Genomic DNA, 24,830 nt, shown 5'->3' on the forward strand with positions numbered 1-24,830 from the left:
GCTACTAAAATTAAACAAAATCTTTTCTATTTACAAAAGTTGCGCTATCGTAAAAAAGATAGAAGCGGGTAGGCGGGAAGAGTACGTCTCGGCCTCTCCATTATTCCATTACCTACAAGGATAGCATAATTTCATTCGCCACCTACAGCTTTGCTCAATCATAAACATTAACACTTAAAATCGCAATAGTGCACGCCGAATTTGAGTCTTTTTATTTTCGGATCTTGATTAAGATTAATGTGTTCGATTGCGCATCTCGGCCATCCTATAATCATTTAATAAAGTACTTCTAGGAATCATGATTATCGATAAATAATAAAACAGTTTTCAATATGAAAAAGAAATAATTTTAATCATTGACTAAGTATAAAAATATTTTTAACTAAATCACAATTGAAATAGCACTGAACGTATCGTTATGTTTTGTTAAGGTACTTTTGTTTTAGAGTATTTTATGTCTATACAATAATATGCAAAATATTTTTTAAAGAACAAATTAAAATTAAAAGTTATTACATTTTCACTTGTAATCTTAATACTTATTAAAATTAAAAGTATGTATATTTACTTGCTTTTTTAATAAATAAATCTTAGGTTTCATAAACCTTTAACTTGAATATTTACAATATTTTAGAGATGAAAAACAACAAAGTGTAATGTATAAATATTTATTTAACGAATATTAACAGATATGTTTATTTCTAAAGAGTTTTGTTTTATTTAATCTTTAAATACTGTTAGGTACAAGACCTGGTACGATACAAATTAATAAATAATCTGCATTTGACTTAGAATCCATAATAACTTAACGTTCATAATATATATATATTGAGAATAAAAAATAGCAACACTTTGCAATTTATTTTAACCAATCACAGATGACCTTTAGAAATTTACATTATATAGTAAAACATTTTTAATTAAATATTCGCAAGAATATTTACCTTTTAAAAAAATATATTTAACGAAAATAACGAATAAATATATGCTTAATATTTTGTGTAAATATAATATAAAGCATTTATACAGGCAACATTTTTTAAACGTGTACGCCTTATTTTTAATCTGTGAATGTGCTTATTAAAAATTATTTAAATAATTACTTAATTACGATATGTAACATTCCTTATTATTGAACATATAATTGAGGCATACATTATAAGTAAATTAATTAACAGTAGTCATAACTCGATTCGACATTGAGTAATAAGAACGAATATAAGATAATCTCTTCATTTTCAAGGCCATAATATATTTTATATGAATTTTTATACTTTGAATCCCCTTTTGGTACAGACATTTAAGGGACAACAACCTCTTTGAGGGACAACAATTGAATCTTTGCAAAAATAATTTAAAAAAAGAATAATGAAAATCACATAGACTTCCTTTCACAGATTATCTGATCTATAATACTACTAATAAATAACTACTACTACTACTAATAGAGTAATGCAGCAATGCTGTACATTAAAATATAGAACAAAAAATGACTTGTCTTTAATTAATCTCTTATATAAGATATCCGATATACTAAGCATAATTTGATCTCAGGTATAATCTCGCACCAACCCTTTGAGTCCTTACTACCTATAGCTGATTCCGTATCTCTTCGCTACTTGTGGAGTGTGTGTGGTCGCGACGGCTAGCAACAGCGGAACGTCGTTAACGTCGATGTTAAGCGATTTCGTTAGAGTCGCGATATCGCAGAAGTCTGTCGACATCAACATATCCGCCAACGTTTTTGATAGCACGCAGAATTCACGGAGTTTACTCTCGAGGTATAGGAGACACTGTAAAAAATAATAATTTGGAATTGATTAATTTAAACAGATTTTATAATTCGTTACCAAGCACGTAAGATCTGCGATAGTTCTAGCCATCGTATACGATAATTATTCGTGAGATAAATCTCCTTACAAAAAAGAACCTACCAAAATAAATGGGCAAAAGTAGTATTCAAGTAAAACCAATATTATTTCGCACTACAATAATGAAACTTTTTGGAAAAAGTCCTTAATTTGGTCCAGATTTATCGTCTTGGTAATCGTACTGATCTAGTTGTTTCGATAACATGTTATACTATTTGATTGCTAGGACAATGGTGGTAGGGCTTCGTACAAGACCGTCTGTTCGATACCACCCACTCATCAGGTATTCTGCCGCCAAACAGCAATACTTAGTATCGTGGTGTTATTGTTTGAAAAATGAGTGAGCCAGTGTACCTACAGCCACAAGAGATATAACATCTTAGTTTCCAAGGTTGAAGGCACATCGGTGACGTAAGGAATGGTTAATATTTCTAGCAGCGCCAATATCAATGGGCGGTGATGACATACACGGTACACGTCAGTGGCCCATTAGCCCGGCCGCCTACCTATCACATAAAGAAGCCAGGCAATGGCCAGTACAAATACTAAGTATGGCAGCTCCACAGCCAATGGGTAACGTGCCTGTTGCGGCGGCACGCGCGCGCGGCGCATGGCGGGCAGCGCGTCCAGCGCGCCGCCCACGAGCGGGGACAGCCCGCCGCAGCCGCACTCGCGCCCCACCAGCCGCACCTCCCTACGCGCCACAAACAAATATCACCAAAGGGTAACTATTGAGTTTCTTGCCGGTTCTTCAATTTATCGAAATATTGGCTCTTCGCGGTGAAGAGAAAAAGTTAAGGAAACCCACACATCTCGAATGAAATTCTAATATTTCAATGAACTGTCAGAAACTGCGAGGAGAACGGTATAGAATACATTTCTAATCGCTTTCTTAGTCAAATATTCGACCCTTGGCCGGTGATGGGTGTCCGGTCCGAAACAAGGCTTAAATAGTATTTAAGAACATACATACCACGAGTTAGTGTCTCCAACGATAGCGATGGACTGCACCGGCGGATCAAGTGTTTTGTTCAGGTACGATGTGAGGTCTAGGTCCCGTCGCAGATCCGCCTCCCAGGTGTTAGAGTTTGCAACGGTTCCTATAAAAAATTAAAAGAAAAAATTGAAACTTAGCAACAAGACAATCAGTGGCCATATATAGAATATATATACGTATTCCGAAACAGTCTAATATATCGTCAGTAGCAAGGTAGCCTAAGCGCCATAGTGGTACTTTTGGTAAATGAAGTTAAAAGTTACTTTAGTACCATGTTTTTGTATTATATTTAAAATAAAAAATATTGTTTCTTGTAAAAAATATATAGTTTATAATGCTTCCCGGGTTTTCAAACAATAAAAAGGTTTTACATTTCGCACAGTCACATCGTGACCACGTCAAATGCACCTCAGACGAAACGTAAAATTAAAAATATGATTGCGATTAAAAGTCACATTCAATTTGATGATCTTATTTCATACATCACAATAAAATATATTTTAGACTCTTATTAAGGAGTTTAATTTTAATTAATGAAATAATGACGCTTAAATACATATTTCTAAATAAATAAATTATTTATTTAAACAACTCTACGTATTGCTCTGTTTATATATAAGGAACCGACTTCCATTTATTTAATTAAACACGTCACATGATAACCATAATGTTATCATTTGATAGAGGCTCGTCAACCATATGACTGATACCACTTTATTTTGTTTAAGCTAGATTAAATTTTGCTTGTTTAGTACTTGTAGGAACATAAAAATGTCATTGACAAAGTCAATATTTTCAACTCAAAAGTACTTTTAAATATAAACAATATTGCGGAAAAGCACACAAAACTTAGGCCTTGATTGTGTTCCTGTTGATTTTTTTTCGCGATAACTTTTTTCCTAGATAGTCTGGTTTATAAATTTTTAATATCCGGAATCCATTAAAATCTGTTAATTAGATTATGCACAACACATACATACATACATACATATAACATTAATCATTGTTTGTGTTACAAGTGACTTAAAAGCTTTGTTAAAAAAAAAAAATTATAACAATTTATTTTTCTTTTAAATCTTAATTAATTGTATTAATATGCTGTGGGTTTGAAACATTTCTGCACAACACGGTCCAACTATTAAAAATATACCTTAACTTACCTTGTAAAACTAAATCAGGTACGTAGTAGTTGGTTAGACCGCCAAGCAGCGAGGCTTCATAGCCGGACCACGCTTGCGTCTGAAGCTTGCTCGAACTCACTTGTGACAAAGGAAACTCTATCACTTGCTTCACTTCCAACCGTTTATTTCTATCAACAGGCTTATTTCCGTCTCTCTTATCCTGTGCACCGAATTCACCGGAGTCAGAACGTTCATCGGGTTTGCTGTCAACGTTCACGATCATCGTGTTTTCTTTCACTTTCCGAGCAAAAGTTTTCGGGGACATCTCCCGGTGGGTGGTCGTCTCGTCGACTAGCGTCTCCTTAGCGAACTGCGGCTCGGACTGGCGCGGGATATCGTTCATGTACTCCATTTCGGACGCGTTGGTGGGCGTCTGCAACGTGGACTCCATCAACTGGCACTTGTAACACGTCTCGCATCTCTCCTCCTGTATCGGAGGTACGAACGTGGGGTCGAACTGGAAGTTGTCCAGCTTCAGGTTACCCGGTTTACCGATGTAGTGTCTATCTAATATCTCTAAATTCTTGCTCTTCATATAATTAGTGACTATCTGAGGATACTTATCGAACTCGAACTTAAAACCGGAATGTTTTATTGGCTTGGAATGTTGAAGTGTCTGCCCGCAGCATTTGGACGGGCTCTCGGAGCTCCGCGATGACTTGTCCTTATCACAATCATTGGTACAGTTCTCAGTCTTTTCTGGATGTTTTGTGTTGTCTTGCTCGAAGGACTTGGCTGATTTCTTAACGCTCTTTTTACCATTCGATTTGTTCTTCAGTCCTATCAGCTTATCGTCATCACCGAGCACGAACAAGACTTTCTTCGCGTCACATTCCTCCGAAGCCGATAAGTTCGGGCTCGCGTCAGACGAGGTCTTCAACGAAGTCATCATCGTCGGCTGCCTTCTCAACGGTTTACTCTGACTATCCCCACTACTACTGCTATCCATCGCGAAGTATGAACTAGAGAGCTTTTGATTCAAATCGACCATCGTAGTCGATTTTTTTAGACTAACATCGCTAGCTATTAACGTACTGACACTGACACCACTGTTCCCACTCAACGAGGACACTTTCAAACGATCGTTGACACCACACCCTTTCACTTCTACGCTTTTCGTGGTCCTGCTTACACCTGAACTTTGATTTTTCACATTCACAATTTTGGGTTCATTGAGCAAACAGTCTTGATACATGAAGTCGTTCTTTCTGACGTCACCGCAACGTACGAAGTACGTTAGCACTGCTAGTAGTTTTTTGACGAAGTGAACGTTTTTGGAGCCTGTGATGATCGTTCTAGCGGAACGCGGCGGGTAGCCGATACTGCCGCAGAGGTCGGTTAGTTGTGCCCACAGCGCATTATACGGGCGTCGGGTGTCCAGTTGTTCCGAGGTACACTTATGTGGATCGATGGGATCGTAGGGGCTGACCGTGGACACCCAACCGAGATGATGCGTGAGAACGTAGGTTAGAAGTGTGCTGATAAAACTGAAACAATAGAATAACTGATTACTATGTGCATAAAGTACTCATTATTATAGCAAAATTCGTTTTAGTAATTTCCATAAGTGTACTGATTAATCCCTTGTTTTTTATTTTCCAATAAATAAACTAATTTGACTTTAATCTGAACGGTCAATGGAAGTCGATTACGCAATTGACGACCAATGATTGTACAATGTTTAAGTTCAATCATTCATTCATTGTTCATTCATTTCCATCATTTCAGTAATAAATAGAATTTCGGTAAATAATACATTTATTTTTTTATACCGCCCAAAAATAAACCTAATCAAATCAAATTAAAGCATATCAACATATCATCAGCATTATAATATTAATCTAACCGTCGTTGATAAAAGAACGATTTAAAAATTACATCGATGAAACGGATCCTAAATATTTCTCCTACATTTGAAATGTCTATGCTCAAAAGTAAGACATTAACAAATCGTTACTATACGCCCACGTGTAAGTTATACAACTAATTTACAGTCTGTATCCGTCAATCGCGAAAGCGATCACGTGAAAAACACGTAAACATGACATATAAAAATAGAACGACACACACACACACATTGAACGCTAAAAATAAAAAAGTTGCACTTGACAGTGACTTCATTCACACGTGTCGGTAATTATCGGGCGAAAGGTCCAAAAGCAGATTTTTTTCTTTTTATTTGAACTGCTCGTTACGTGCCGGTGATGTTGGAAACGGTCCAACAAAATGTGAAGTATCTCTCTTATATTAAATTAATAATTGTTTATTAAACGATTGTTAAAGGGTTTGATGAAATCAATTAACCTTACTGATCTACTAAATGTTGCCAGGAATCATATAAAAATACAATGAAACTATTAAGAACCAAATTTTAAATTTGATTCGTTTTATAATTTGGAGAAAGAATTAAACTATGCTATAACTTTTTTAAAATAAATAACGGTTTGATTTAAATTATTACCTAGTATTAGTATTTATTATAACGAAAACTTAAAAAAAAATATAAAAATTATCACGGAACCTGGAGTTTTAATTTTAGGTTCACAAAATGCATACGCCATCAACAATGCACATAATTTAAAATATTTTTATCGGCAATTATCAGTTGCCGGTAAACTGAAAAATCTTCGAATGAATAAATTAAATTGAATTGATAAATAAAAATATTCTCAATCAGGACACGCTAATCAATAATAAACAAGTTTAAATCTTCCTTTAAGAGATTTATTAACAGCTATACGACGGTAAATTCATAAGTATACAACAATATAATAATATTGTTAAACATATATTGAGAACTACTTCAAGTACATGATTTTTTTTTCTTTATATATCTAGGGAGTGTCGCAGTACAAACGTCAACCAACGGTAAAGTTATCTTAGTGTGTGTAACAGCTACGATATTCGCCAAACGTCATAATACTGTACTAGTGTGCGTTTACTTATTGACGAATTGTTGTCCACTTCTTTTTTCGACGCGTGAGAACACGTATTCGTTGCAAATAAACATTCTAACACAGATCAAAGTTGTCATTTCACGAAAGAAAAACTCAACGTTCGGACACAATTTTTTGCCATATCGATTACCAATGACATAGTTTAACTTCTTATGTCGGAACATTATTAAAGCTGATTGGCGTATTGATTAATCCCCAACTGTAAACTAAAATCCGAAAACATCGTCGACATTAAAAACTCTATCATAGAATCTATATGAATATTATAAATGTAAAAGTAACTCTGTCTGTCTGTCTGTCGCTCTTTCACTGCCAAACTAATGAACCGAATTTGAAGAAATTTGGTATGAAGCAAACTTGAACTATAAAGAAGGACATAGGCTACTTTTTTCCCTAAAACATGACAACCAACCCCTTAAACGCGAGCGAAGCCGCGGGCGACAACTAGTATATGATAATTATTGTTTATGATATATCTCTTCTTCGTTAGATAAAATTATATAGGTTATATAAACGCATTTAAGCGTTTCTGAATATTCTACCCTAAGGGCTGTTATACACACCAATGTGGTATACAAAGAGGTCTTTTACTTTTAGAGGACATTAACTTAATTAAGTTAATTTGTAAATATATTCATATTCTACGCGAGCGAAACCGCGGGTAACAGCTAGTATGTATATATATCTAAATTAGTCATAGTGTCTCAGTTAATAAATACCTACTCTACATTAGTCTACCCTATTACACATATGTAAAGTTTCAGTCCAATTGATAGAAATTTGCCATTTATTAGACTATATATAACATCACGCTATGCGGACGGAGCAATAACTTTTGGCGCCGGTGGAACCACGTTGGACGACTTGTTAATAATAATATTACTGTTACAAAATGAACGAAATATTTTTATCACCTGCCGACATCGACCAATCTACGTCTGAAATAGTGGAAATTTCTAGTTATTTGGAATAACTAAAAATAACTTAGAAATGTTATTATTGGAAATCGTACGATGTTTCACCGAAGTCAATGCCCAGTATTTTGTTTACATAATCTTAAAGAATGAAAGATACAGATCAACATTCGATGCGTTTTGAAACGTTATTAGAACTATTACTAATCATAGTCATGATATATTTATATATATTGACTGCCTCGTTGATCTAGTTGATATAGGGCCATACATCCCGGGGTTCTGGGTTCTAGTCCAGGTCGGGCCCATAAAAAGTTATTGGGTTTATCTGTCAAAATTTTTCAGAAACACTCCGAAATCTCGAAGCTAGGAGTATGTACACTCCCGTGCCTCGGAAAACTGCTGTTCCTGCATCTGAACCCTTTCCGGTAGCGTCGGATTTGCCGTCCCATCGGATTATGAGCGTGACGAAATAGAGAATGTACCTGTGTTTGCGCACATACTTGTGCACTATATTGTGCCCAAAAACATATATATGTCTAAACCAATACTTACAAATTAGTATTCTTCGTGTCACCAACAGCGAGAACGGAGCACAGATCTGAAAGAAACGTGTCCGCAAGTTTGTTCGCCGACCGCGGCTCGCTCGTGACTAGATCCAACCACACGGGTTGTAACCGCGGGCCGCACATCAGGTCGGATAACCTGTAAATAGCAACTAATTTTGTCATATCCTAATTTTTTTAGTACTAGATCTGGATAGGCGGTCTGGTGAATGGGCACCATGATAATAAGTGACGCGACTATAGACATTAGCGCTGTAAAAATATCAATCATTTCTTACATCACCAATGCGCCAACAAACTTGGGAACTAAGATTTTTATGTCCCTTGTACCTGGTATTGACTCACTCACCCTTCAAACTTAAACGATATTATGTAGTATTTTTTTGGCGGTAGAATAACGGATAAGTTGGTGATACCTACCCGTCTGGTTTCGAAAAAAGTTTTTTTTTCTAAAACTACACAAGCGATTTATAGTACAGACATCTCTGTATAGGTATGAGCTTTCTTATATAAAATAATAATGTCCCATTTTTATCTAGACATATTATTTGTATATCACCGTGCAATTAATGAATGTAATAAATGAAGTTAGATTATAATCAGAGCTGGATCGACCGACATAGGCTTTTTGGGCTTGAGCCCAGGGCCCCGTGGATTCAAGGGGCCCCCGGCTAAGTCAAGTCAAAGTCAAAAATAGACGATAATGCGAAAGAATCCATAACTTTATTAAATTAAACAGATCGTATGGTTTGCAGTCTTGCGAGGCCTGCAATAAATCAAACCAAAAAATTAATTTAATTCAAGTCTATATATGTCTTAGATGGGCCCCTAAATAGTGTTAGGTCAGGGCCCCCTAAACTTACAGTCCGGGCCTGATTATCTCGTGAGATTGTAAACTGTCGAATGATTTTGAACGGAGATAAAAGAAAACGTATAAAATATCGTTTATAAATATTTGGTTAGATAGGGTTAGTTTTTATAATTTAACTGTAAGTCTCTTCGATAGATTATAATGTTTAGAAAAATAATGCTTTAAATTGTAAAGAGTGTTAACATGGGACTAATTTTTATTGTTATAATATAAATGAATGACATTTTATTTACTACAATGATATCCTACTTATTATATATAGACTATCCAGACGACCAAATCCGTGCAAAGTTTTAATTTCTTACAAGCGAGGAATAATCCGTTATATTGAATTAAAAAATCGATTATTCGTAAAATTTCGTAACCAAAATTTGACATCTACCATTTCGCGATACCCAATAAAAAAACCTATTCGTTCTACCGTAACAACATATACTTTAAAAAATTGGTTACGTATGCTTAAAGGTATAAAAAATAACAAGAAAATTTTCAGTCAACTAACATCCGCCGATTTTGGCTCACGTCCAGTTCACCATAACTTATAGAAGTCAAGACAACAATCAACTCCGTCAACAATTTAAACACATCGGTCATTTGTTAAATAGATGAGACATCTTAATCGAGCACGAGATGGATAGCGATTAAATAACATGACTCTTTAAATAGAATTATTGCGGTAGTTGAATTAAACAGTTGTAGCATATTTTATTCTTTTTTTTTGTTTTTTTTTTTAATAATAGGACATGTATACGTAATTGGGTCACTAGGTGGAATGTCATCTCCAAACATATCCATTTCTATCGCAAAAACAACCCACTGAGACGATAAAGACGCTGTCACCCATGTTGACTTGCTGTTGTTAAGTTGTTCCAAACCAAATCAAAACCCTGTATTCAATATGGAACACTTAGTTTTTGATTGATAAATTAAAAACTACCTGTTATTACTAGTCCCTGTTTGTATACTCTGTCTGACACACTGTATGAATCGAAATACAGAATATACAACGTATTGATTACGTTTCGTGTTAATAAATATCATTTTTCTGTATTATCATTTAACTTAAGTAAGTTGGACTAAAATGGTGGAAAAGAGTTTCTTGCCGGTTCTTCTCGTTAGAATCTACTTTCCGAAACGGTGGTAGATTTTCATTTAATTTTTTATTTTGCTTTTGACTAGCATACGTCACTAAAGCCGAGAGTTGCGTTGCTTAATCTAAATATAATATAATAATATTATATTAATAATGTATAAGACGAAATAGCACAAAATATAACACGTGAATGACACGAACCCAATCTATACAGATATTATTAAAAAAATAAAAATAAAAAACATAAAAATCCCTAACGCAAATATATCAGTTGTATACAGTTGGTTTTATTGCGTATTTTGAATTCTCTATTCATTCTTATGCGATTGCAATTCAAATTTAAATCTATACTCCCGCTCGAAGAATTTGTACAGCGTATATGAAACAATCTCCGTGCCAAATTTCGTGACGATCTGTTTAACAGTTAAGGCGTGAAAACATATCATCAAAAAACACTTTCACATTTATAAAAATATTCATTGAAATTTAAACCAGTAAATATACAAAAACAAACTTACCACCTCGCCGCATCTCCGGCAGCTTTATAAAGGGTTGACACGAAGGCATTTCCTGTTCCCGCGGCCAATGTCGCGAGACGCAACCGACACACCAGGGCCTGGAGTTGCGGAGAATGTTCCATGCAACGGCGAATGAGGTCCCTATTAGAATTTAAAACAAGAAATTGTTGAGTCATATTCCTTGGACAAATATCTATCTAAATATATCCGTTGTTACATGAACGAGTTTATCACGTTAAACTTTATCCAAATAATAAATAACAGAAAACTGGGTTATGGAAAACGGCGACCCTCATCTATGTTAAATATTGAAGCTGCATCAATGAATGTATGATGTAAGAATAAGTAGGCGTCTAGACATTAAATATTTTTAGTCTATTTGGAGATACTTTAGTACTAATAAACTTCGTACATGATATCATTGTTAGCGTTACAGAAAAGCGAATTATCTAGAATAAGAAAACACAATGACTGTATTTTTTTAACAGATTAAACACTAAATTATGTGCAAAGATATTATAAAATACAAATTCATATGTTAACAAACAAATGAATAGCAATTTAAATAATAATAAATATGTTTATTATTATATAATAATAAATATTAATCTTACATATCAGTAGAATCGGCAACCGTGATAAGCAATGCCAGTCCAAGTTTTCCTCGTCTCGTAACAACAGACGTTGAGCTCGCTAAACTGTCTGTTGTACCGCTGGTTGAACTGCAGCTGTATATCTAAATAAGAATTATCATTTTATATTCATCTGGCTGATTAATTAGTACGTTTAAATTATCCTGTCTAAGTGAAGACGGAAAATATTTCGCCGACAAACAACGTCAACTCTCCTCTCCTTCCAAAATACTTGAGTTAGTTTTTATACTACGGTAAGTTAGTTGAGGCGCTTAAATAGTCCATGGTTTGGGTAGTCCACAAGTCAATTTTTACGGCACCTACAGCAACCCGTATCTTAACAGATGGCATTGCTCCATTCTAATTAAGGAGGTCTTAGGAAGGAAGGATTCAGTCGAATCTGCCCTTCCCATTTGGGCTACAGATGCGTCATGTCAAAAAGATTTAGAGGTCTAGAATTCGGCCATTACAAACATTTTAATGGGTAAGGATACCATAAAACCTGGCTCTATTCTGCACTACCAGATGCACAAAGTTTAATCAAATAAATTACAATATTTCCGTTCTTATAGGAGCTTAAGCTTACTTTAATGATACATGATAATTCCATTATTATAATAGACGAGGGCATTTAATACGTCTGCAAATAAATGAAACGAGGCCATTCATGACGAAAGATTAAAGTAAACCGATATGACGTAGACATACGTTTATAACATCACATGATTTTGGTACAACATGCACTAAATACCAAGACTATCCTCTGTAATAAGCTTTTCACTACGAAAATCAAACTGCAAGTGGCGAGATCTTACAGGACGACAAAACATTCTCTAATGACGTTTTATCAAAAGTCAAATGCTTGAAGTCGAAGTCAAGGGCAATTTTGCTACATTCCAATTGCAATCAATCCAAGGAGACATTCCAAATTGTCTATGAAGTACAAGGAAGGAATCGATTACGATACTTTTCTAGAACATGCTACGGAAAAAATGTACATATTCTTCGTAACAAGCGACATATATTGTATAATCGGTTAACGTAATGTTACATGATGTTTCGAGCCAACAGACACGACGAAATTTTTATAACTGATACTGGGTCATACGCAATGTGTACAATTATTGGGAAAATACTGTATTTTTCTTCAATTAAAAGAACGCAAAGACATAAGACAGAAGCAAATCGATGCGTTAAAGCGTTTAATTTTGAAACGTTACATATACCTCCGTTATATGCACAATTGCCTACCACTAAGTGGTAACGTAACACTTAGTGGTAGGCAATTGTGCAATTCTGTTGCGGGTAGATAACATCTACTAATCACATTCTACCGCGAAACAGCAATACTGAGTATATTTGTGTTCCCAAGAATAGTGGCTTATTTGTGATGTAATACATTGTTAATATTTCTTATACTGCTAATATCTATGGACGGAGGTGACCACTTACCATCAGGTGGTTAGTTTGCCAGTCTAGCCATGCTAAAAAAACAAAAGTCCTCGAATTTTAAATCTCATCAAAGGAGTTTAATTTCAATAATATTATCCACCTTTTCCTACTGTTAACGTAATGCCCTATATTTAGGGCATAGCTTTGCGTGATTATATAAAATACACGTAAGATCTTATAACTATAAATTCAAATGTAGAATAATATATATTTAGTATGTGTATGTGTGTGTGTGAGCGTTACATACATGTTCTCATTGCGACATGTAACACTTGCAATGCCCGTTGTATTACTGTTAGTAACCGACTGTGGTCTTTAGAGAGTTAAATGAAACCTATAATTCGAATGTATTATTGTTAAGTGTCTAATATAGTTCATATTCCCTTTCGATCTATACGTAAAATCAACCTATTTTTTTAAATGTGATTATCTAACCTAAAATCTAATTAATATATTTCCATTTTGTCAAATCGGTACATGAACGGTTATTTAAGTCCATATGAAAAATAACCACATTAGTTTTTTTATATAAAAATACAATAACCAAAAAAAAATTATTTAAGAAAAAAAACGACTAAAAAGTTTACCCTAAACTGGTTTTCGAAACCGAAACACAGACAACTCTTTCTGAATGGCTTCCTTAAAATTGGACTAGAATTCAAAATCATTACAAACGATCCTTTTGGCGGAAAGTTACGATACCACAGACAAATAGATTAACTAACAAAGTTTTAACAAACTTATAACACTGATACGGCGATTGTTTAGAAAACAATGTTGATAATAACGTCCTTCTGACGGATTTCAGACACATTGTCCTTTTCTAACGAAGCGAACTGCGTACAAAATATAATATGTGTTCTATTCCTTTATTGTCCACCTTCAACACGACTAAAGCGAGATCGGAATGGCTTATGTACTTTCTGAGACTCCGAAGTGTAATACTGCTAACATCCTAACTCTAAAGTCTATTCCAAACACAAAAGCCGAATATATTTTAAATCGATTTAAAGCGATATCATTGGTCGAGCTTGAATAATCTTTGATATCCGTTATGGATTTTCGAAAAAAATGGCGTTTTGAAACTAGACGAAGCTGCTAAAAGTGGATATAAGTAGTTAAGTGTATTCCACTGTTTTATTACAAATAAAGGCATTTTTATCAAGAACTTTTAGTAGCGTACAATATAGCTGTACTGTAAATACGTAAATCTAAGCTTTGTTTATATTCATACCTCCTTCGATTAGAATAGCTTTCATTGAATCGACTTGGAATTCGAACCCAAGATAAGGAACTCAAGATCTCCAATAAAAAACTAATAAACCGTCGAGGTAGTTATAAAGCAACATTAAAATTACATACAACAACAAAATATTCCTCAGAATATCATAGACAACAGTTTAATGACATAATTATTGTAATGATCTCTCTCTATTTGCCCGATATCAGATCACATGACCGCAACGCCGCGGCCGGACACTCATGTGATCCGTCACGCGGATTGATACCGATAAACTTACAAATAAACCTGATATCGTGCATTTGATAAAAAAATAATAACCTATTATACACACTTTGGTGTTATGTGTTTAGATATTAAGTAAATAGTTATATATATTACCCTAAGCTATATCTTACTAATATTTCCCGTGCGAACAAACGTTCGCACGTGTTTAAATGATTATCTGTATTTAGCATATTATTATATATAAAATTAAGTATATATGTACTTTTAAGAAATATCGATAGGTGTCACCCACTGAAGCAAAGATGACCAAAATCAGACACATTTAAATAAATGAAAGAAATACAGATAATAATTTTAGTTTTTATTTAACCTAATAATCTATACTAATATTGTTAAGAGGTAAAATTTGTGGATTTGTAGGGCGTAATCTACAGATCCAAAGAATGATTCAACTCTAAAAAAAATCCGTGGTAGAAAGTCATATTATTGCTGATCGCTCAAGGGTATAATTGTATATGAACTGCACCCGTGCGAAGAAGGATCGGTCGTTAATTGTATAATTAGGCATGTATATAACACGCATTATTAATTTCAGATACGGCAATTATCGCCCACTCGGTACACCTGTTTATTAAACTAACATGAAAAATCTGCCAATCAACTGCAGTTAGTGCAATAAAAAATAATGTAACTTAAATTAATTATGATTTATAACAGTACCATTTCAACAAATATTAAAACCGCTCACCAGTCACTTACAACATTCGGTCATCGGTCACGTAATAGATCCATTCGTTTTAAGATTACTACAATACGAACAAAAAACATTTAATCGTCTCTATATAATATCGATGTAGTTACATACCTGCGAATCTACGCTGGAGACGGTGCTCGATGTTGGTACATTCAAATAGTTGGCATGCCCGAGGTCGAACTTTGTCGCCATGCTCTGGAAAGTTCTCCTCTGCCAGCTACCGTTGCTCGAGCAGCTCAACTTGCGACCACACGGAGCTGATACACAAATACGCCTATTAATATAATATATATCTTAGACGATGGAATTTAACCTTTATATAAAATTAAAATAAGTAGCCACGGCGAATTGGTCACCTCGGCTCTGTATGAAGTATTGACCATCCCATTTGCCGCCAATGTCCAACATTGGGAACTGAGATGTTACGTCCCGTGTTTGTAAACGTATATAAAATTGTGAAGGAACCCACGCCAATTACCAGTTTTGGTTTTTGTTTTCTTTTACAAATTGTTATTTCCTATAGATAAATAAAAGCATTTGCATATCCCGCATTGTTAAAGTGTATTATATCTAAACAGTAGTCATCGATATTCTCTTATCGTATAAACTCTAATCGAGTTGAAGTAGAGATTGTGAAGCGATTCAAAATCAAAATTTATTATAAAAAAGACTTAATCGAGTGAACTTGATCTTATTACAAAATAGCGCATGAGATGTTTGAATCAACCTGTTTGCAATATTAATTCTCGTGAAAAGGATCCCAACCCAAGTTTTTCGTAATAGCTGATATAGTTACGCGTATTATGTAAACAGTTCATAAGGCTCACTATTTCTATTCTGAAGACTCATATCTCAGCCTTGCACCGAACAAACGGACGGAATAGGCCTAGAATTATCATTATCAATAGATATTATTACATTTAAAGTCATTGAAAGGTGTAGCTATATTAATATAACAATACTTACTGTAGAAGCAGTATTCGTCCGTGGCGTTCACATCCCATGTATCGAACATGGAGAAGTAATCATAGGTTGAACCCACGCTGCTATATGGTGATTGTTCCCCGTAAAAACCTAAAACAATATATCATTTAATAGCTACCGGACAAAGATAGCTTACCTTGTTAAAGGAAAATATTTTTTGTAGCACACTCCAATTTCTAAATGCTGCTCCACAGCAAACCGGATTCATACTTGATATATACACGCATCACGGTTTCTCGGTGATATTTGTCCGGATTCCACACGTATTTCAGTAACATTTTGTTTTTATGATATAGGTAGGCTGTCGGACAAATAGGCCGATGCACAATGGTGCTGTGCGGCACCAATCTTGGGAACTAAGATCTTACGTCCCTTGTGCCTGTAGTTACACTGATGAGTGGTATCAACCCAGACACGTTGCGCAACGCCCCACCACCAAAATAACAATAATAATCCTTCCGAACGAATTTTGTCCAAATGACTTAATCTCGTAGTGTAGTTAAGTAAAATGAACAGGAGATTTTATTGTACACGAAGTTTGTGCAAACAGTTGCATGCATATCCAACAAGACATTGATCGACGCAGAACATTTTCAAAAAGGAAGATTTTCTTGACAGAAAAACCGCCTTATCTTAATTAGCCAATAAGATTTCGGTTATATTTATAGTAATATTAGTAAGACGAACGCTGAATTCTAGTTTTAATTGTTTTGCGATGTACGTTTCATTCTTATTTATTAAAATTATTGAGGTAACTAACCTAACCCAATCACATACACCCATTCAAATTTGAAGCTCAAAATTTGAACGTCTGCCAGTTTTTTTGTTAATGACGATCTAATAAAAACAAATTAATTTAATTGAAAAGTCAAGGAAAGGTCTTTGACCTCTCAATTAATTTACTTTGTTTTGGTGACCGAGTTCGCTAAGCTTAATTGTATAAATATCTAACATAACAAACAATATGTAAAATAATAATAATGTTATATGATCGTTTAAAATCAAAACCAAAAACAAAACAACATCGGATTAACAATATCTCCGTATCTGTAAATTATCTATTTTGCAATATAATCTTATTTTTCCAATACTTTATCAAAACTTGTTATTCGAAGTTGTTATTGATTAAGATAACATTGCTTGCTTATGTATATAAAATCAATGTTTCTTTGTTTGTCTAACATGCATTCCACCATTCATCCGATTGCAATGAAACTGTCATACGCACTTCCGATGTTTCTTACTATGTAACCTACCATACACATAAGCGACACGTGACTTGTTTATAAAACAATTGAAAGAGGCAATGCACCGCGTGGAATTACCTTGCCCAACTTATACTTCATTCTAATAAATTTAAAAAAAAAACCATTTAAAATAATAAAATAGCTAAAATAATAGCCTATCACTATATACGGACAATACCGCCTTATATTGGTCATAGTTTCATACCGATACGTTGAGTAGCATTCACGTGATTGACGCTTGATGAAATAAAACATATATGACCTATTTGCATTGGCAAATGGGCCGGCTATCAGGTAGAGTGGATAGCCGGGATAGTGAGTGGTCTCCACGTGAAAACTAAACTTTGCATCCAGCCAATCTCTATGGCGATATTCAAAATTAGAACACAAAATACAGTTATGTTTAGCGGTAGAACAAATTATTAAGTTGTACCTACCCACCCAGACGGGAACTATAATTATAGCGATATGATTATTTTAGTATATTTATAGGGATACGCGTCCAAACATTTACGTTTTTTCGTATGACTATCAAGGATTTAATGAACAAGTTGAATAAACTCTCGTATCGATCACGTGAGTTATTAAAGGTTTCCATAGGTCGATGCAGTCAAGGTCTGAATTAATCGTAGCACATTCATTGAAATAAACGCATAAATGTACACGAGAGACCTAAAACGAGAATAAAACTGTACTTCAACTTACGCTACGCTTATTTATAAAATAAAAAGCTAAGATAACATATAATTCATTCATAAAATTCATTAATTCTATAAAGATGATTTCAACTTCGCGGAACATATGCACAAATGTGAGACCAAACACAGGTGCACTCTCTATAGCCTCGCTCTGATAATCCAATGGGACGGCAGATCCGACGCAACCGAAATGAGTTCAGGCTCTGGATTAACGGCTTTACGTATATAGGTATCAAGAGACTTTGCCACAGAATTTTGCCACACAAAACGCCAATAACTTTTTATCGGCCCGACCGGAATTTGAGCCCAACTTCGGGATCTGTGGCTTTACAACTAGTCACCAGACCAACAAGGCAGTCACTATAGTATAAATATAAAAAAAAACTGTTAACCAACATTGGAAACAAATATTTATTTATACGTAATTTATGCACGTGTTTTGCACGAAAAAGAAATCGTGACGAAACGTCGAAGCACTTAAAATAAACTTTGAAGAATAAATCTTCAAAACGTATATGGTAACGACTGACACGTTTTAACTGACCGACATCTATTAAAAGTTAAGTAAGCGCTAATATCCGTTTAAAGCCTTTCGTTTTCGTAAAAATAATGATTACTATTAACAAAAAACATACGTTATTTGTTAAAAAAGTTATAAATACTAGAAAACTATTGAAAATATTACTAAGTTCTCTTATTATGCAACAGAAAATATACATTCAAATGTACAACCTAGTTTCACTTTTACAGTTTTCTGATTTGATATCGATCTAAAGCACGTAGAGACTTTTCATACATCTGAACTCGGACTATTAGAATGACAGAATAGAAAGTGCAATTGTGTTTGAGCACACGCCTGTGCGCTATAACGTCTGTAGAGTAATAAACTAGTCTTGAGATTTGACGTTGTAGCTAAGATCGGTCAGAAGGACTAGTCGTATATAACTCTGTCTTGGAATTCTAAAGTATGGACCAATTAGTAGAAGCACAAACACACTGACATCCAACTAAGAATAAATGTATTATTGGGCCTTCAAAATGTGGACCTTTGTCATTTACGCTTTAAATTAGAAATAAAATGTAGTTATTTTGCCAGTAGAGTGTATCTACTTACCAGAGTCTCCTCTATCCATAGAAAAACTTAGCGATACTCCTTCCTCTTTCAGCAATGGCACGTTAAGCGGCATCGAGTGAGTGGTCAAGTGGCCACTACTCTTCGCCTCAGTCTTTGTACGACTTATCCGTGACGGTGGCACGTTGAATATCTTCGTGCACATTAACCTATATAAAAAGTATTAAATTATAAAACTGCTACTGCAAAATTTATACTAAATAATGTCGAAGTCAAATTCAAAATATACATTTAGTTTTTGGTTCTTTGCATTTGAAGGGGGTGATCTAATTTAATGTCTTATAAAAAAACAGCGGACAAGCAGCGCAATTATTCATCTCCAATCTATACTAATATTATAAATACGTAAGTAACTATGTATGTCTGTCTGTCTGTTGCTCTTTCACGGCCAAACAAACTTGCACAAAGCAAGCTTGCACCCCAAAAAAGGACATAGGCTACTATTTTATGCTTAACACCTGACTACCGTCTAAAACGCGAGCGACACCGCGGGCGACAACTAATTAAAAATAATTAATCTTTATCTAACACCTTCTGTCTCATTCTTTCCATTTCAAATTCAACGAGGAAATGTTTAAGCTCTATACATATTTATACTTATAAAACGGTATCATTTGTTTGTTTGTATGTAGAGGATAATATACGGAACAAGTAAAAAAAATAATTAACTAGTAGAAAGCTAAATTATTCTTGAGTACTATAGGGTATAGATAAATTATATTTATATAAAAGAAAATTCTTCGCTAGTCTTCAATAAAATTTTACATTTAGATTTGATCGATATTTTCAATAAAATGGCTGATGAATTACCTTCTCGGATCGTTCATGATGTGAATCTTCAATGAAACGCTCTTGCAGTTCATTGCAACCGCACCGAATATCATCTCACCGAGGACGCCAGCATCCGTCGCTTGGCCTTTATACTAGACAAAGGAAAACACACAATATAAAAATAAATAAACTGGTATACTTTGCAGATTCACTTAATAGCTTGGAATGTTAATCATATAATACTTATGACGAATCATTTCTTATATTAACAAAATATATCATCGTCGTAATATACATGCTGATCTATTTATGTAATGGCGGTCTATTTCTGCACAGTAAACACAGATCCACTCAATATTCCCTCCAACTCATAATCCGAAAAAACTGTAATACAACACAGAATCGAATTTACGTACTCTCCGAGACGCAGACGTACTAACAGTACAAACTTCTAAGCCTCGTGCTGCTACTATGAATATCTGAACAGATAAACTCTATAATATATTATTGCCCCGACCTGGCGTTTGAACCGTGTTTTCGAAATTTGCAGCTTTATATAATATACACTAAAACAAGGAGGCCGTACTAGTGTATATACTTACTAGATGGATTTAGTTAAATATGCGATAAGGAAATGCTAATAAAAGGCAATGTCACGGAAACTTTTACTTGAGTCATATAAAGAGGTCGCTAAGCCGGTAACAGGTCAAAGAATATTCTTCTAGAGAGTGAAGCCTTATTAAAACCAAATACGCGTATTGTCAATGCAGGAAGTGACATTTAAAGCCGTACGAGAAAACATAATAGATAGAACATCTATAAATAATTACATGAATAATGAAATCATCGAACATTTTATCATAGGAATCAAAGTTACTTGTATCGTTCGAAAGTAGTTCGAAGTACTATGCAATAGATGCACAGATAGCATTAGTAGAATTTCTACAAAAGACAAAATTCACCATCTATACTAATATTAAGATTGGGAAAGTAACTTGGTTTGCCTGTCTGTCTATTGCTCTTTCACGGCCAAGCCGAATTTGATGACATTTGTCATGAAACTAGATTGAACCCCAAGGAAGAACATAGACTACTGCTTTATGCCTTACACCTGACGACCAATCCCAAAAACGTAAGGAAAGCCGCAGGTGACAACTAGTTTTAATAAAATACTCCTAAAACTAAAAACCTTCCATCTCATATTTAGATTTACTCTACGACCTAAAGTTCACAATTTAAATTTCCGTCTCGCAAATTCTTATCACGTGAGAACCATAATGCAATCATTTATAAGCCGGTTTATTTCAACGTATTTAATAAGGTGACAATAATTTATTCCGATGTTCTTTTTAACTATTTCTCATAAATAACGTGCAAAAACAGAATAATAAATTATTTCTGCGGTTAGAAAACGTGCCGAGGAGTTTGTTTTTAAAAGAAATGTCCTGTCTTACAAATTATAAAATTCTGACCTAACAGCAATCTTATCACTTGAAATTATTTTGTTCACTGATTGATAAGTTGGTTTCCATTACTGTATAACAAATTTCGTAGACCGATTAAACTATTTCTTTGTTTTAACAGCAAGCAAATTGATAAACGAAATGCTAATATACACATCAAACCTCTAGACGGCTACCTAAATTACTATGGTTTCAGTTAATTATAAAACTAATTCATTATTCAATCAAATATATACAAAAAAAATGTTTGAAAAATAATTCAATAAACAATACTATTATTGTTTATTGAATTATTTTTCAAACACCATACAAGATATCACGTATCTAACTCCAAAAATAGAATTTTCTTTCGACGATCATTGACAAAACACAGAAAATACCCATCAAATAAAAAAAAAAATGGTGTCACATTATTAAATTGACATCTAAAACAAAACATGTGATGTTACATGGTGTACAATTAGCATGGTGCTAAAATTACAGTCCCACGATATAGTTCGTTAGATCCACTTACAAGCTCGATTAGAATCAAAAAGGCTAACACATAAGTGGTCTAAATATAGAATCGCAATGCGAATAAACTGTGAATTGAAAGTCTCGTGACGCTATGTCTCAATTATTATGTTTATTTATAAATTGTTACAGTTACGCCTTGATAAGATACTTCTTGTATACATAACGCGATTTTGTACAAACTATTATGATATTAACTTAACTGTAACAAATCGCGTTTTAAATGTTTCGTTTATCAAATATGTTAAGTCTAATATAAATATAATATAAATCCTAATAGTTTCCGAGCAAATTCAAATTTGCAAACTATTACGTTGAGAAAGTTTATATTAAAAAACATTTTTAATGATTATTGCAGATATTTTTTATACCTGGAATGATTTTCAAGGATCTCGCCATTGATATAAATAATATGTGCTAGATATGTTAAATTTCTATTTATGTAAGTTATTTTTCTGTGTTTTATAACAAAATCATAGACAAAAATATAGATAGATTCATTCACATATTTTATTAACTCAGTACTAAGAGATAACTGTACCTTAACCGAAGATCACAGTTTCAATTTATAATGCAATTTATTTTTATTTACAATTCATATATTTTTTTTATTTTATGTACAGCTGTAAGGAAAAATTGAGATGTCCTACATGTGTTAAGTATATATAACAATTACAATATATTAGAAGAGACACTTGTATAATATTATAATTCTGCATTAAATACTTTTAAGTTGTTATCAAAGAAATTATTACCATGGTAATAAAATAGCAATAATAATAAAGTTTATGAATTTGTTTCTATATGAACCATGGTTATACTACATAATCTTTTTTATGTATATAGTCTTGTTTTCAAGTTACGAAAATAGGATGTATAAAGGATACCTCAAAGCAATCAAAGAAATATTTAAAAATAAATTGAACCGCAAATAAATTTTTTTAGAACCAATTAATTGAATCTAACTTACCACATATCTGTATCCATTTGAAACTTCCATAATGCAAGGAATATTATCTGTGTTTCTATAATCTGGTTTATCATTTTTGTGAGCGGGTAGTCTTTCTATAGTCGACGAATCAAACAAAACCTTCCTGCCTCTGCGATCACACTCTTTGTATAGAAGCAACCGCACTTGCTGCGAAGTTATTTCACAAGACCTGACAATAAATTTTTACATGTTTCATAATTTGTGAAAGGGACTTACAATAAAATTATATTATTTATTACAAATTTCATTTAAATTTAAAAAAATATTCTTATTGATAAAACCTACATCTAAAAGTATTTAAGCTGTAAGATGTGAAGTGTTAAATTGTATAAAACAAATGATCTCAATACAAGTATCAAGTTGTATTACATTTCTTAATTTTTTACACATAAAAACATAAATAGAATTCATACAGTGTCAATCTCATAAGCTTTCTGTTTGCATTGTTGCAGACACATGCTTTATTTAGATATGTAATTACTATAATAACTTTTAATATCTACCATTGAAATTCTAATTATAATTAAGAATAAAAGATCATACATTTTCACTAAATTAGAACCCTCAAATAGATACTTGGTGATTACCACATTATATCCATATATTATTTTATTATATTATCTAATATGTTTATATTTTAAGAACAATAAAAATAGATGCTATCTTTATTTAGCACAAACTGTTATTAATTTATCAAATGACCCACTTGTTTCCTTATTAGCAACAGCACAATCAAGATGAGACTGATTCAAAGTGGCTTTGAGCATCATAAAAATTGTCATAGAATGGTCTAGACTTGAAATTATGCTTGGAAAATAAAAATCAAGAAGTACACTTTTACCTAAATTTCATTTTATTTCATAGTCACTTAAATAATCCCACAGCTGTTTCACTATGAATGCAAATAATTACAACTCAAAAGGAGAAAATTTATTCCACATGCACATACGGTCTGAGAAATGCAGTAACAAGATTTCACTCTAAATGCACTTTGACGGCCGAAAGACAATAGACCGACGGCCGAGTGTCTTGGAATGTGCGAGTGTACTAGCTCGCGTGTAAATAGTAAGTAAACATTGATTGAGCAGAGCCGCCCCTCTTCCTAAGTGACGTGATCAGGCCGTCGCCCACGCCACCCCGCGGCCTCCGCGCTTATCACATGCTCCGCGACTTCCCCCGCTTTGAGCTAGTCGGTGACGGTGATACTCACCGCACTGCCACTTGCCAGTCTTGTGCGTCACCAATCTCAACTTCGCAACTCAATGATTCCACAAGAGACCACTGAAAGCATCTTGCGTCAATTCCTCAGCGTTTCCCTTATACGAAAATAGAAAACAATAAATAATATGCATACATAATGACGTACCTGCCCCTATTTCGTGAATCCCAATAATCATAATCGAGTTTTCTCTTATTAGAAAATATGTTATCTATCAATGCCATTGTGTCACACACAACATTTCACTTTATCCTCGGATTCGGAGTCAGTCAACATCATCATGTATATCCGATTACAACGAGGTTATCGAAAATATATAATTTTTAATTGCATTTCGGAAACACTTTGAATGTAAATAATCTGACTTATCACGTGCGAAAGTCATATGATTTACCAGAGACAACAAGTTCTTACTTTTAAACAAAGGTCAAGGTCGGGATTTGTAATATATTGCATTATCTATATTATAATATTATCTCAAAAAATACTAATATAATATATTTAATATTCATATATATCTAATATGATTTAATATTCA

At 33.7% G+C, this 24,830-nt stretch overlaps 1 protein-coding gene across 3 annotated transcripts; it reads right to left on the bottom strand.

Annotated features, from left to right (window-relative positions):
* Positions 1 to 324: 324 nt before the first annotated feature.
* LOC113396423 (folliculin-interacting protein 2) lies at positions 325 to 24,684 on the bottom strand. 3 transcript variants are annotated; one of them, XM_026634350.2, is made up of 13 exons: positions 24,440 to 24,684; positions 23,053 to 23,242; positions 20,146 to 20,258; positions 19,318 to 19,484; positions 16,241 to 16,348; positions 15,386 to 15,531; positions 11,583 to 11,704; positions 10,969 to 11,109; positions 8,476 to 8,625; positions 4,029 to 5,536; positions 2,845 to 2,971; positions 2,454 to 2,565; positions 325 to 1,793 (listed from the first exon to the last, which is right to left on the bottom strand). In XM_026634350.2, the coding sequence occupies exons 1-13, from the start codon at positions 24,514 to 24,516 to the stop codon at positions 1,587 to 1,589; spliced, it is 3,168 nt and encodes a 1,055-aa protein (XP_026490135.2). In that variant the 5' UTR covers positions 24,517 to 24,684; the 3' UTR covers positions 325 to 1,586. The 3 variants fall into 3 exon arrangements, with proteins under 3 accessions (XP_026490135.2, XP_026490136.2, XP_064071116.1); XM_026634351.2 differs by lacking the exon at positions 24,440 to 24,684 and adding an exon at positions 23,915 to 24,163; XM_064215046.1 differs by lacking the exon at positions 2,454 to 2,565 and having other exon boundaries at positions 24,440 to 24,683.
* Positions 24,685 to 24,830: the final 146 nt, after the last annotated feature.

This window comes from Vanessa tameamea, chromosome 6 (genome assembly GCF_037043105.1).
Source record: "Vanessa tameamea isolate UH-Manoa-2023 chromosome 6, ilVanTame1 primary haplotype, whole genome shotgun sequence".
NCBI classification, from domain to species: Eukaryota; Metazoa; Arthropoda; class Insecta; order Lepidoptera; family Nymphalidae; genus Vanessa; species Vanessa tameamea.